Source organism: Rasamsonia byssochlamydoides (assembly GCF_041956645.1).
Source record: "Rasamsonia byssochlamydoides strain NRRL 3658 unplaced genomic scaffold VTN77scaffold_27, whole genome shotgun sequence".
NCBI lineage: Eukaryota > Fungi > Ascomycota > Eurotiomycetes > Eurotiales > Trichocomaceae > Rasamsonia > Rasamsonia byssochlamydoides.
In genome coordinates, this window is record NW_027192410.1 from 118,392 (window position 1) to 127,836 (window position 9,445).

The 9,445-nt window shown below is 51.0% G+C and overlaps 4 protein-coding genes across 4 annotated transcripts; 3 read left to right on the forward strand and 1 right to left on the reverse strand.

Moving 5' to 3' along the window:
- Positions 1-416: 416 nt before the first annotated feature.
- VTN77DRAFT_3781 (uncharacterized protein) lies at positions 417-1,615 on the forward strand (the record flags this gene model as incomplete). The annotated part of the gene is made up of 2 exons (XM_069419767.1): positions 417-502; positions 565-1,615. The coding sequence occupies 2 exons, from the start codon at positions 417-419 to the stop codon at positions 1,613-1,615; spliced, it is 1,137 nt and encodes a 378-aa protein (XP_069278131.1).
- Positions 1,616-1,734: 119 nt separating this feature from the next.
- VTN77DRAFT_3782 (uncharacterized protein) lies at positions 1,735-2,665 on the reverse strand (the record flags this gene model as incomplete). The annotated part of the gene is made up of 3 exons (XM_069419768.1): positions 1,735-2,242; positions 2,304-2,518; positions 2,591-2,665. 3 exons carry the CDS (start codon positions 2,663-2,665, stop codon positions 1,735-1,737), a joined length of 798 nt encoding a protein of 265 aa, XP_069278132.1.
- An 853-nt stretch (positions 2,666-3,518) lies between these two features.
- VTN77DRAFT_3783 (uncharacterized protein) lies at positions 3,519-6,144 on the forward strand (the record flags this gene model as incomplete). The annotated part of the gene is made up of 2 exons (XM_069419769.1): positions 3,519-3,549; positions 3,623-6,144. The coding sequence occupies 2 exons, from the start codon at positions 3,519-3,521 to the stop codon at positions 6,142-6,144; spliced, it is 2,553 nt and encodes an 850-aa protein (XP_069278133.1).
- A 386-nt stretch (positions 6,145-6,530) lies between these two features.
- VTN77DRAFT_3784 (uncharacterized protein) lies at positions 6,531-7,904 on the forward strand (the record flags this gene model as incomplete). Its single annotated transcript, XM_069419770.1, has 1 exon — positions 6,531-7,904. The coding sequence occupies one exon, from the start codon at positions 6,531-6,533 to the stop codon at positions 7,902-7,904; it is 1,374 nt and encodes a 457-aa protein (XP_069278134.1).
- Positions 7,905-9,445: the final 1,541 nt, after the last annotated feature.

Below are 9,445 nucleotides of genomic sequence, written 5' to 3' on the forward strand. Positions count from 1 at the left end.
GAGCTAAGCCTCCGATGGGCTCTCGGCGCTCCCCGTGTTCGAATATTAATTCAAAATCAAAGACAATCCCTAGTATAAAGGGAACATCTAGGTCGATCAGGGTGGAAAAGAGAAGGATTGCAAGGCCCGAGGCCTCCGCATGGGGGTGTTCTTTGCAGGGAGCTGAAAGAGCTGAAAGTAACGAGAGCTCCTGAGCATGGCGCATCGTGGCTACATCCACAGGCCGCGTGTTTGCTTCTCCCACCAATGAATGCTCCGCCCGCAACGGCCCGCTCTGCACCAACTGCCGACGTACGTATTTTTTGCCCCCTCATTTTTTAATATTTTTTTTAATAATATCTCGTCTTTATGAGAACTGTGGGTTTAGGATCGAATCTGAACCCTTAAATTCCCGACATCACCAGCCAGATTCTGCAATGCCAGGCAAAGCTTTTACAAACGCTTGCATCGACTGTCAGGATGCGGAGGCCATCGCCACGGTGCGCACCCGCCCTCTGTGCAGGTATGTACTTCCTCGCAGGGACTTCCGTATTCAAGAAATGGAAACTGACAGACAACCTGCAGAGACTGCTTCTTGCGATATGCCAATCTAAAAGCCCTCCGGCGTATGGAAAAGTACCGTCTGATGAGACACGCCCCCAAAGACCGACAGCGCAAGCTCTTGTTGCCGCTGTCCTATGGTGTGTCGTCCTCGGTGCTGTTGCACATGCTGGATGGACAGCTCGAGCGGCAACGGGCTGGATCACAAGGCCGTGCTGCGTACGATCTGTATGTGCTTGTGGTTGAACCATCGACCATCTCCCCCACCAGTCCATCCTGCGAGGCCAGGTTTGATTCGGTCAAGAAGTATTATCCCATGCATACGTACACGACGGTGCCGTTCCACAGTATCTTCCAATATGATCCGGATATAAAGGACACAATGTGCCAGTTTGCGGGACCAGGCTTCGTGGATGATGAAGCCAAATCGGATCACGATCGCCTCGAGGCTTTTCGGGCCTCGATTCCTACTGCTACATCCAAAGAGGATATCGACAACATTCTCCTGACCAGGCTAATCGTTGCATGCGCAAAATACTACGATTGTGAAGGTGTGATCTGGGGAGATTCGGACAGTCGTCTGGCCGCAAAGACTCTTGCCAGTGTTGCCAAGGGACGTGGTGCCTCATTAACGTGGCAAGTCTGCGACGGCATTTCCCCGTGGGGCGTAGAGTTCTCTTTCCCGCTCCGGGATCTATACAAATCGGAACTACAACTCTATGCAAGCCAGGTTCCCAGCCTGGAAGAGATTGTCATTCCTGAACAGCCAATCCCGGAGAACCTGTCCAACCGGGATCTCTCGATTGACCAGCTGATGAAGCACTATATCCAAACCCAGGGTGAGAAGTATCCTGGTGTGATGGCTAATGTGGTACGGACCGTGAACAAACTACAACGCGCTCCGATCACAGCAGACCAGGCACGATGCGCACTTTGTGCTGCTTCTCTCGAGGCCGTGGGGGGTGCGACAGCGAATGGTTCTGCTGATGGCACGTCGAGTGAGGCTCCCCAGGCCCGATTTTGCTATGGGTGCGCAAGGTCCGGGCAGGAGCTAGTCAATCGGCACAACATATGAAAATAAAACACGTTTCATTATGACTTCATACAGGTTGCCTGACTGACTAAACATGATGGAGATCATAAGAAGATCATACATGCTCAAGGGCGAGAATCTGCAAGATCTATGCGCATGGATCACGTATAGCGGACAACCCCGGTTTCGAGATCCCCTTGCTTTTGTTTCTGCCCACCGAACCAGCCCCTGTCGCGATGGTTGTCCGGTGCACCCCGGACTGGCGGCTGTCTGGTTGGGCCGCTGGCATGAGGCGCTGGTTCTGCTGCTGAGACCGCTTGATAGCTTTGTGGATCTTCCAGAGTGCCCTCGTCGTATCTGTCGAACTCTTCCGGGATACTGAGATCGACGGGACGCTGCTGGCGCTCGTGTCGTTCGTTCTTCAGACGGGCATTGTCTTGCTTGGCTGCCTTCTCTCGAAGATATTTCTCGAGCAAGATGGCGTTTCGAGTGTTGCATTTATAAATTGCATCCGCCAGATCGCCGACAAACGGGATCAAACCAATGACGAAGTCGATGACAATGTTGAGCATCATCCTGGAGTAGAGCTGAGGTGGAAGTCCTCCATCGATGTTCTGGCAATCACGAGCCACCATCATGGCTAGCCCGGCATCCAGGCCGTCTCCGGCACTGTCAAATCCAAGATGTCAGGGTGACTCAAAAGTCCAGAATGGATAACAGGAGTCCTTACAAAGGGAGCAAACCGATCACACTACCCCACCCGAATCGGATTCCGCAGAAGTTGCAAAGAGCATAGTCGAGGTGATAGGCCCGACGTTTTACTCGATTGAGAATTTTGGCATCATTCTCGGATAAGCCCGGGGGAATGGCTTTGCGACGTCTCGTTGTTTTCTTGCCAAAGGCTCGAGCGAGCCGCGAGGCGGGGACTTGTTCAAAATAAGGATCCTACAGCGGAATGAGAAGGATGCGATGAGCTATTAAGGCGATAGAAGGCTCAAAGATAAAGAGGAGAGTCACCTCTTGACCAAATTTGTTCATCGCAGTCTCTTTCAAAATTCTCCTTCCCACGAATGAAGCCAGTTGAGCAGCCATGGTGCTGTCCTTGATACTAGTCGTGCCTTGGAAAACTGGAAAAAGAAGTCAGGAACTATCAAATTATACAGGATACTGTCCTGTTGAAGTAAAATCAGGGAATATTGTGACAGTTGCAGAAGAGTTGGGCGTAGGACAGTAAAATCCAAGGCAGGGCCAGCTTAAATTTAATTAAGTACGGAGTACAGCTGCATGTATCAGTAGGCGCCGAATGAGCCAGTCAGAGGGTATCCCACCCTGATGATCTGCTGTGCTCATAAGAATCCACCAATCACAAGTGAAAGAACAAGTGTAGACAGATGTCATGACTCTTTTGTCTCCAGTAGAGCTGACCATACGCAAAGCGCATCGCATTCACCTCACTTCTTGGGCTTTGTTGTCTGGGCCCAACCAACGTCATCCGCACGTGACAACTGACAAGGACGGATCGACAAGCCACACAGTTCATCCGCCACTCTTGTGGCGCATTACGAGTCCTGTGGCTTTGCGCCGCCACCTTAGTGCCCAACTGGGAGGTCGAACTGTGGCGGTGCACGTCCAACGCCGTTCATCATCCTATTTCGGTCAATCACTCAGGCTCCTTGACAACCAACCATCTCTCTCTCCTCAATGCAGCTGTCATATGATTCACTCTCTCCCGCGTCTAAAGACTTTTGACGTGGAGACTTTTGACGTGGTCTGACTCGTCTACTGTCAACCCCTTCTTGATCTGGACTACTTGTCTTTCCGCTACTGACTGCGCTCCTACCTCTGATTGTCAATCACTTGCCACCGCCTTGCCTGGGATCTTCCTCGAGACCGGCTTCTCGCGCTTCCTCACAGCGTGTTGAAATGCTCGACTCCGCCAGACACTATGACAGAAACAAAACTGCAGCTAGAAGATTGTGGGTTTGGCTGCTGTCGACTGTCCCTGCTCTATGGTGTGATGAGCTGACAAGGCATCTCCGATCGTGACAGGGCTGGATGACCTCTGTGTCCGCTTCATCATAAATCTCCCTCGTGAAGAACTCGAGTCGGTTGAGCGGATTTGTTTCCAGGTTGAGGAAGCACAATGGTTCTACGAGGATTTCATCCGGCCTCTGGACCCGGCTCTGCCGTCGCTGTCCCTCAAGGCCTTTGCCATGCGCATCTTCCAGCACTGTCCGCTCATGTCACAATGGTCCCACTATCACCACATCACCGCCTTCTCCGAGTTCCTGGCTTACAAGACCCGCGTTCCCGTTCGGGGAGCTATCCTGCTGAATGATTCGATGGATGAGGTGGTTCTGGTCAAGGGCTGGAAGAAGGGCGCCAATTGGAGTTTTCCCCGAGGCAAGATCAACAAGGATGAAAAGGACTTGGATTGTGCTATTCGGGAGGTCTACGAGGAGACTGGCTTCGACATTCGAGAGGCCGGTCTTATTAAGGACGAGAATGACGTGAAGTATATCGAAATCACGATGCGGGAACAGCATATGAGGCTGTACGTCATCCGTGGTGTGCCCAAGGATACGCAGTTTGCCCCTCGCACCCGGAAGGAGATCAGCAAGATTGAATGGTATAAATTGTCGGAGCTGCCCACTCTCAAGAAGAGCAAGCAGCACGATGTTGCCAATTCGAACAAATTCTACATGGTCGCGCCTTTCCTCCATCCGCTGAAGAAGTGGATTGCGCAGCAGAGGAAGCTCGACGCCAAGAATCATACAGCCTCCCTGCCGGTACAGACCGAGGGCGAAACCTCAATGGACGAAGCGTTCCACACTACCAATGGCGGATTCACACCGAAGCAAGAGCCCGTTCGCGCGGCCGTTTCAAGCGAGCTGCCTGAAGTCATGCCTTCTCAGGATGTCTCTTCTCACCTGAAACGCCTTCTCAATATTGGTGGTACCAGTAGTACCGGCACTGTTACGCCGTCTGGTCCCCCGGCTATTAGCGCGCCTTCGTCTTCAACCACTGATACCTCCAAGTCGAATGCTCTGCTGGCGCTGCTAAGAAACGGTTCCAATGGCGTTGGTGGTCAGACTGCTGAGAATCGCGTTGGAATGACATCGCAGGCTGCTTCTGCGCCACAACAGCTCTCTTCGATGAACCATTTTCCCAGTTCCTCGCAACCATTTCCATTCTCAAGCCAGAATGTTTATTCTGGCTCTAGTGGGCAGCCCCAGCAAGGACCTTCTCCCGCACATCCTTTCCCTCCGCCCAATACGGGATTTCCTTCCGTACCTCGGCCGCAAGGACAGCCATTGGATCGCTCTTTTGCGCCAATTGCTGGGCTGCCTGGATACCAAAACATGACAGCACCCGGGCAGCCAGCTTCAACTCTTAACAATCAATTCAGGCCATTCCAGCACACGCAGTCGGGTCCGCCATATCATCCGACTCAACAGCATGCTCCAGCCCCATACCAACAGACCGGTGATCCCCAGTTCGCCCAGCCGATGCAGACCCAAGGCCCAGCTGTGCCTCCCGCAAGTAAGCTGCCGCCTCCGAAACTGACTAGCCATTCCTTAGCTCTTCTGAGCGTCTTCAAAAACGGCACCACTCCAACAACCAAGCCTGTTGATCCTGCTACACCGCCACCAGCGACACGCAAGTCGTCGCAGCATCAGGATCACCTGCTGAGTTTGCTCAAGGGGACGTCTTCTGGTCCAACGACCACGGGGCCCGCAGAGTTACCCGCCCAGCCAGCGGCATCGCCATCGCTTCCAAAGCAGATCCTCCAGCGTCCTAGTCAGGGCGATGGCAAACCTTCACCGAAGCCTGCAAATATTAAGAAGGAGCGGCACGAGGACGAGGTCATGGCGTCCGCCACCGTTTCTGGGCCGTTGAAGACTCCTGATTTTGATAGAATGGGCAAGTCTTCCAGGAAAGCAAATGGCACGCCCCGGAAAACAGACAAAGAGCGACGGGCATCGGCTTCGCCGATTACGATCTTGTCGCGGCCCCAGAGTGCGAAAAGAGACTCGCCTGTCCCGGCGGAACCAGTCTCACGACCTCCATCTCAGACTCCTATCGAAAAAGCGAAGTCACCGGGGCCGCCGAAACCTTTCCAGCCACAGATCCTTCGCCGTTCCGACAAGCTGGATCCTAACATCATCCTCCCTATCCGCACCGTCGCTGTCCAAGAATTGTCTCAGAGTCAGCCTGCTGCCGTTGAGAAGGAGATAACTGCATCGCAGGAAAGGATCGCCCAGCCAAATTCTGATCGTCGTCCAAGTCAGACGGCGGCACAGAAGGAACTCTTACTCTCTCTTTTCGGAAAATCGCCTACTCCTCGGGCTTCGACTCTAGCTACCAAAGTGGATGAGCAAGCCTCTCTGGGCCAATCTGTCTCGGCCAATGTTGGGTCTCCAGCTGCTAGTCACGAGACTGTGCTCCCGACGGCTGTCTCCAGTGCGCCCGATAGCGGTGCTCGACCGGGGGCGAACCGGGTAACGTCGCCGGACAACAAAGCTTTCTTGCTCGGATTCCTGGAGGGAGTTGCAAAGGGGCAGAGGTAGTGTAGCGGCTTAGCTTGTAGCTTAGCCATTATATGTATTAACGTGTGACGAATTCTACATTTATAAAGATTACAAGACTATTCCATTAAACTCGTCGAGTCTTTAGAAATTGTACTGTAGAAACTAAGTACTAGTCCCCTAGAGGGTTATTTTAACTTACACTCTCTTGTATACTAGTTCCATGGACCGTGGGAATGAAACTCACTTTAACCAATCCCTTTGGAGAGATCAGATTCCTTACAGTAATTATCGGCCGGCTAAATGAGGGATTGCTCAGGTTCATTACGTCAGAGCCGATTCTGCTGCCGCCCACCGCCCGGCGCAGAAGATCTTCCAACCAATTTCGATATCAGATTCTCTCCTCTCCAAATTATCAACATTCCAGGATGGCTCCTCGTCCCTCCACACGGTTCATCTGCTCGCGATGCCTGAGCCGTGGGAGAGCTTCCTTCTCCACGACTTCCCAATTCCACCAACAACAGAAACAGCATGACCTCCCGCCCGTTCCGCCGCCCGCAGGCTATGCGCGGCTCACAAACCGCGCCCTCATCTCGATCGCCGGCGCGGACAGCACGGCCTTTCTGCAGGGCATGGTCACGCAGAACATGCTCATGGGCAAGGAGCCGGTCCGTACTCCGCGGCGAACTGGGTGCTATAGCGCCTTCTTGAATGCGCAGGGACGGGTCCTCCACGACGTGTTCATCTATCCTCTGCCGGCGGGCAGCAGTGCGGATGATGCCGCCTGGCTGATCGAGGTCGACAAGGCGGAGGTCAACAACTTGCTGAAGCACTTGAAGAAACACAAGCTGCGCGCGAAATTTACCATGCGCGCTCTCGACGACGGAGAGCGAACTGTCTGGGCGTCATGGAATGATCAAGCGGAGCCCCGATGGGCAGCGTATAATCTCGAGTCGGACTTTCCCGCTTCTTTCTCGCCGTCTTCTCCGATCACTGGCTGCATTGATACTCGCGCTCCTGGTTTCGGTTCGCGCTTCCTGACCCCAGGTCCCGATGACCTCCGGACGCACTTCCCTGACGAGTCGCAGCTCGCCGGAACGGAGGTTCAATTGTCGACGTATAATCTGCGTCGGATACTGCATGGCGTGGCTGAAGGACAGGGGGAGATCATTCGCGAGTCTGCACTGCCGATGGAATGCAACATGGACATGATGCGTGGGATTGACTTTCGCAAGGGCTGCTATGTCGGACAGGAATTGACGATTCGCACGCACCACACCGGTGTGGTGCGGAAGCGGATTTTGCCGGTGCAGCTATACAACGGTGGACAGGATGCGGTGCCGTTTATCGAGGCTCCTGTGTATGATCCGACGACGGACCTGCCGTTACCGCCAGCCGGCGCCAATATCTCGCGAGTCAGTGCGCGGAAGGGCCGCAGTGCGGGCAAATTCCTCGGCGGAGTGGGCAATGTCGGGCTGGCGCTGTGTCGATTGGAGATGATGACGGATATCGTTCTGACGGGAGAAGGAAGCCAGTACAGTCCGTTGCAAGAGTTCAAAGTATCGTGGGACAGCGGTGTGGCAGACGGCACTCCCACTCCGTCGGTTGTCCAGGAGGGAGAGGTCAAGATCAAGGCGTTGGTGCCGCCATGGCTGAGGGAGTACATTATGGCCGGAGCGAGAAACTCCAACTCCATTTGTCGTGATGACACCGAAGGTCTCCGAGCGCGAGACATGGTAGAGCAATTGGAGGGTGAAGCGGCGGAAGCAGAAGCCAGACAGATGGAGAAGGAGAAGTACTGATCCGATTAACTGATCTGTAGCAGGCATCTATCACAAAACTTGTATCTTGTATTTTTTTTCTCGGGATAATGTATACTACACTGTTTCTTTGTCACTAACGCGAAAATGAGACCTGACTGTCACCTCTCCTGTATATCGTACTCAATCTCTCTCTCCTCTGCTCTCTGACTGATGACTGTATAACTGACGTTTACTATGTACATTATAGTACATGCATTTGTCTATTATGGTGGAGTGACTGAACATTAGTATGTGAAGATAATATCAACCATCATTCCTCACAGATTGAGTATTTACTCCTGCAAAGGCACATATATTCTATATATTCTATATTCTATATTCTATACGTATAGGTAGGTGAAATACAGAAATCCTATCTGATCCAGTCATGGAAAATTGGAGATTTCTTTCTTCTTTCTTCAATCTAATCACCCCGACATGACTTGGCTAACTATTAATTAAGAATCTCTGAAGTTTCGAACTACGCTGTCAGAGAGAATTCCTGAATTGTCTGTCCTTTTTTTCCCCTCTTTTTTTTTTCTCATATTATTCTCATCTTTTATTTTTTTTTAAATCGTCTTCTTCCTACTTATTATAATCATAAGGAATAAAGAGTAGACACGATTATAGACCTACAGATATAAACCGGCATATGGATATTGGCGAATGTCGTTTTTTTTCTTTTTGATTATTTCGCAAGAGATATATATATGGGAGTCACTCTATAGATTATCCTGGGTATAAGTTATAGCCAGCTGACGCCCTTAGGATGGGGAATTATACTAGCCCTTCTCTCTAGAAAAGGAATTAATTACCTTTGAGAGTAGTACTACCTACCAATATCCTTACCCTCTTATTGCTGCTCTACATATTTGAATGATATTTCGGTTAAGGGATAGTAGTTAAATAATAGGGAAGCCAATTCTACCTTATTCCTTATCCTATGCCTACCTATTACGAGGCCTCAAATGTGTAAAATAAGAAGATATTATAGTTATCCCTCCTATAACTATCTTATCCTAGTAAGGATGATGAGAGTGAGTGGTATTAGAAAATGGTAGTTTTTGAACCAGCTGAGAATCAAATAAATAGCCTTATTTATTAATTCTTATATATAGGTAGAATAGCAAAAACTTGAGGATATTCATTGTTAATTGGCTTATTGTTTACCTCATAATTATAGGCATTATTAGGGAAGTAATAATATCATAGATGAATCAGAATGAGGGGTTACTTCAATTCACTAGCAATGGCAACTAGGTCAGGACTCCAGCGGGGAAGCCAGTTTCAATTCACAATTCAATCAATCGCAAGCAGCTCCTGCTCATCTTGTCTGCATCCATAATGTGGTGTAGACCCGAGGTGCGAGTCCAGACAGAATATAAATATGACGGACATTTACTCTGAATAAGCCACGTTCCCGGATTTCTTATTTTTATGTTTATTAAACTCAGGCTTTCGCTTGTCTTTGACCCCACTTACTCCAGACTTACTTGCACATGGTCGTCCAGCTATGCGGATCGGTGGTTAGGGGGTAGGGG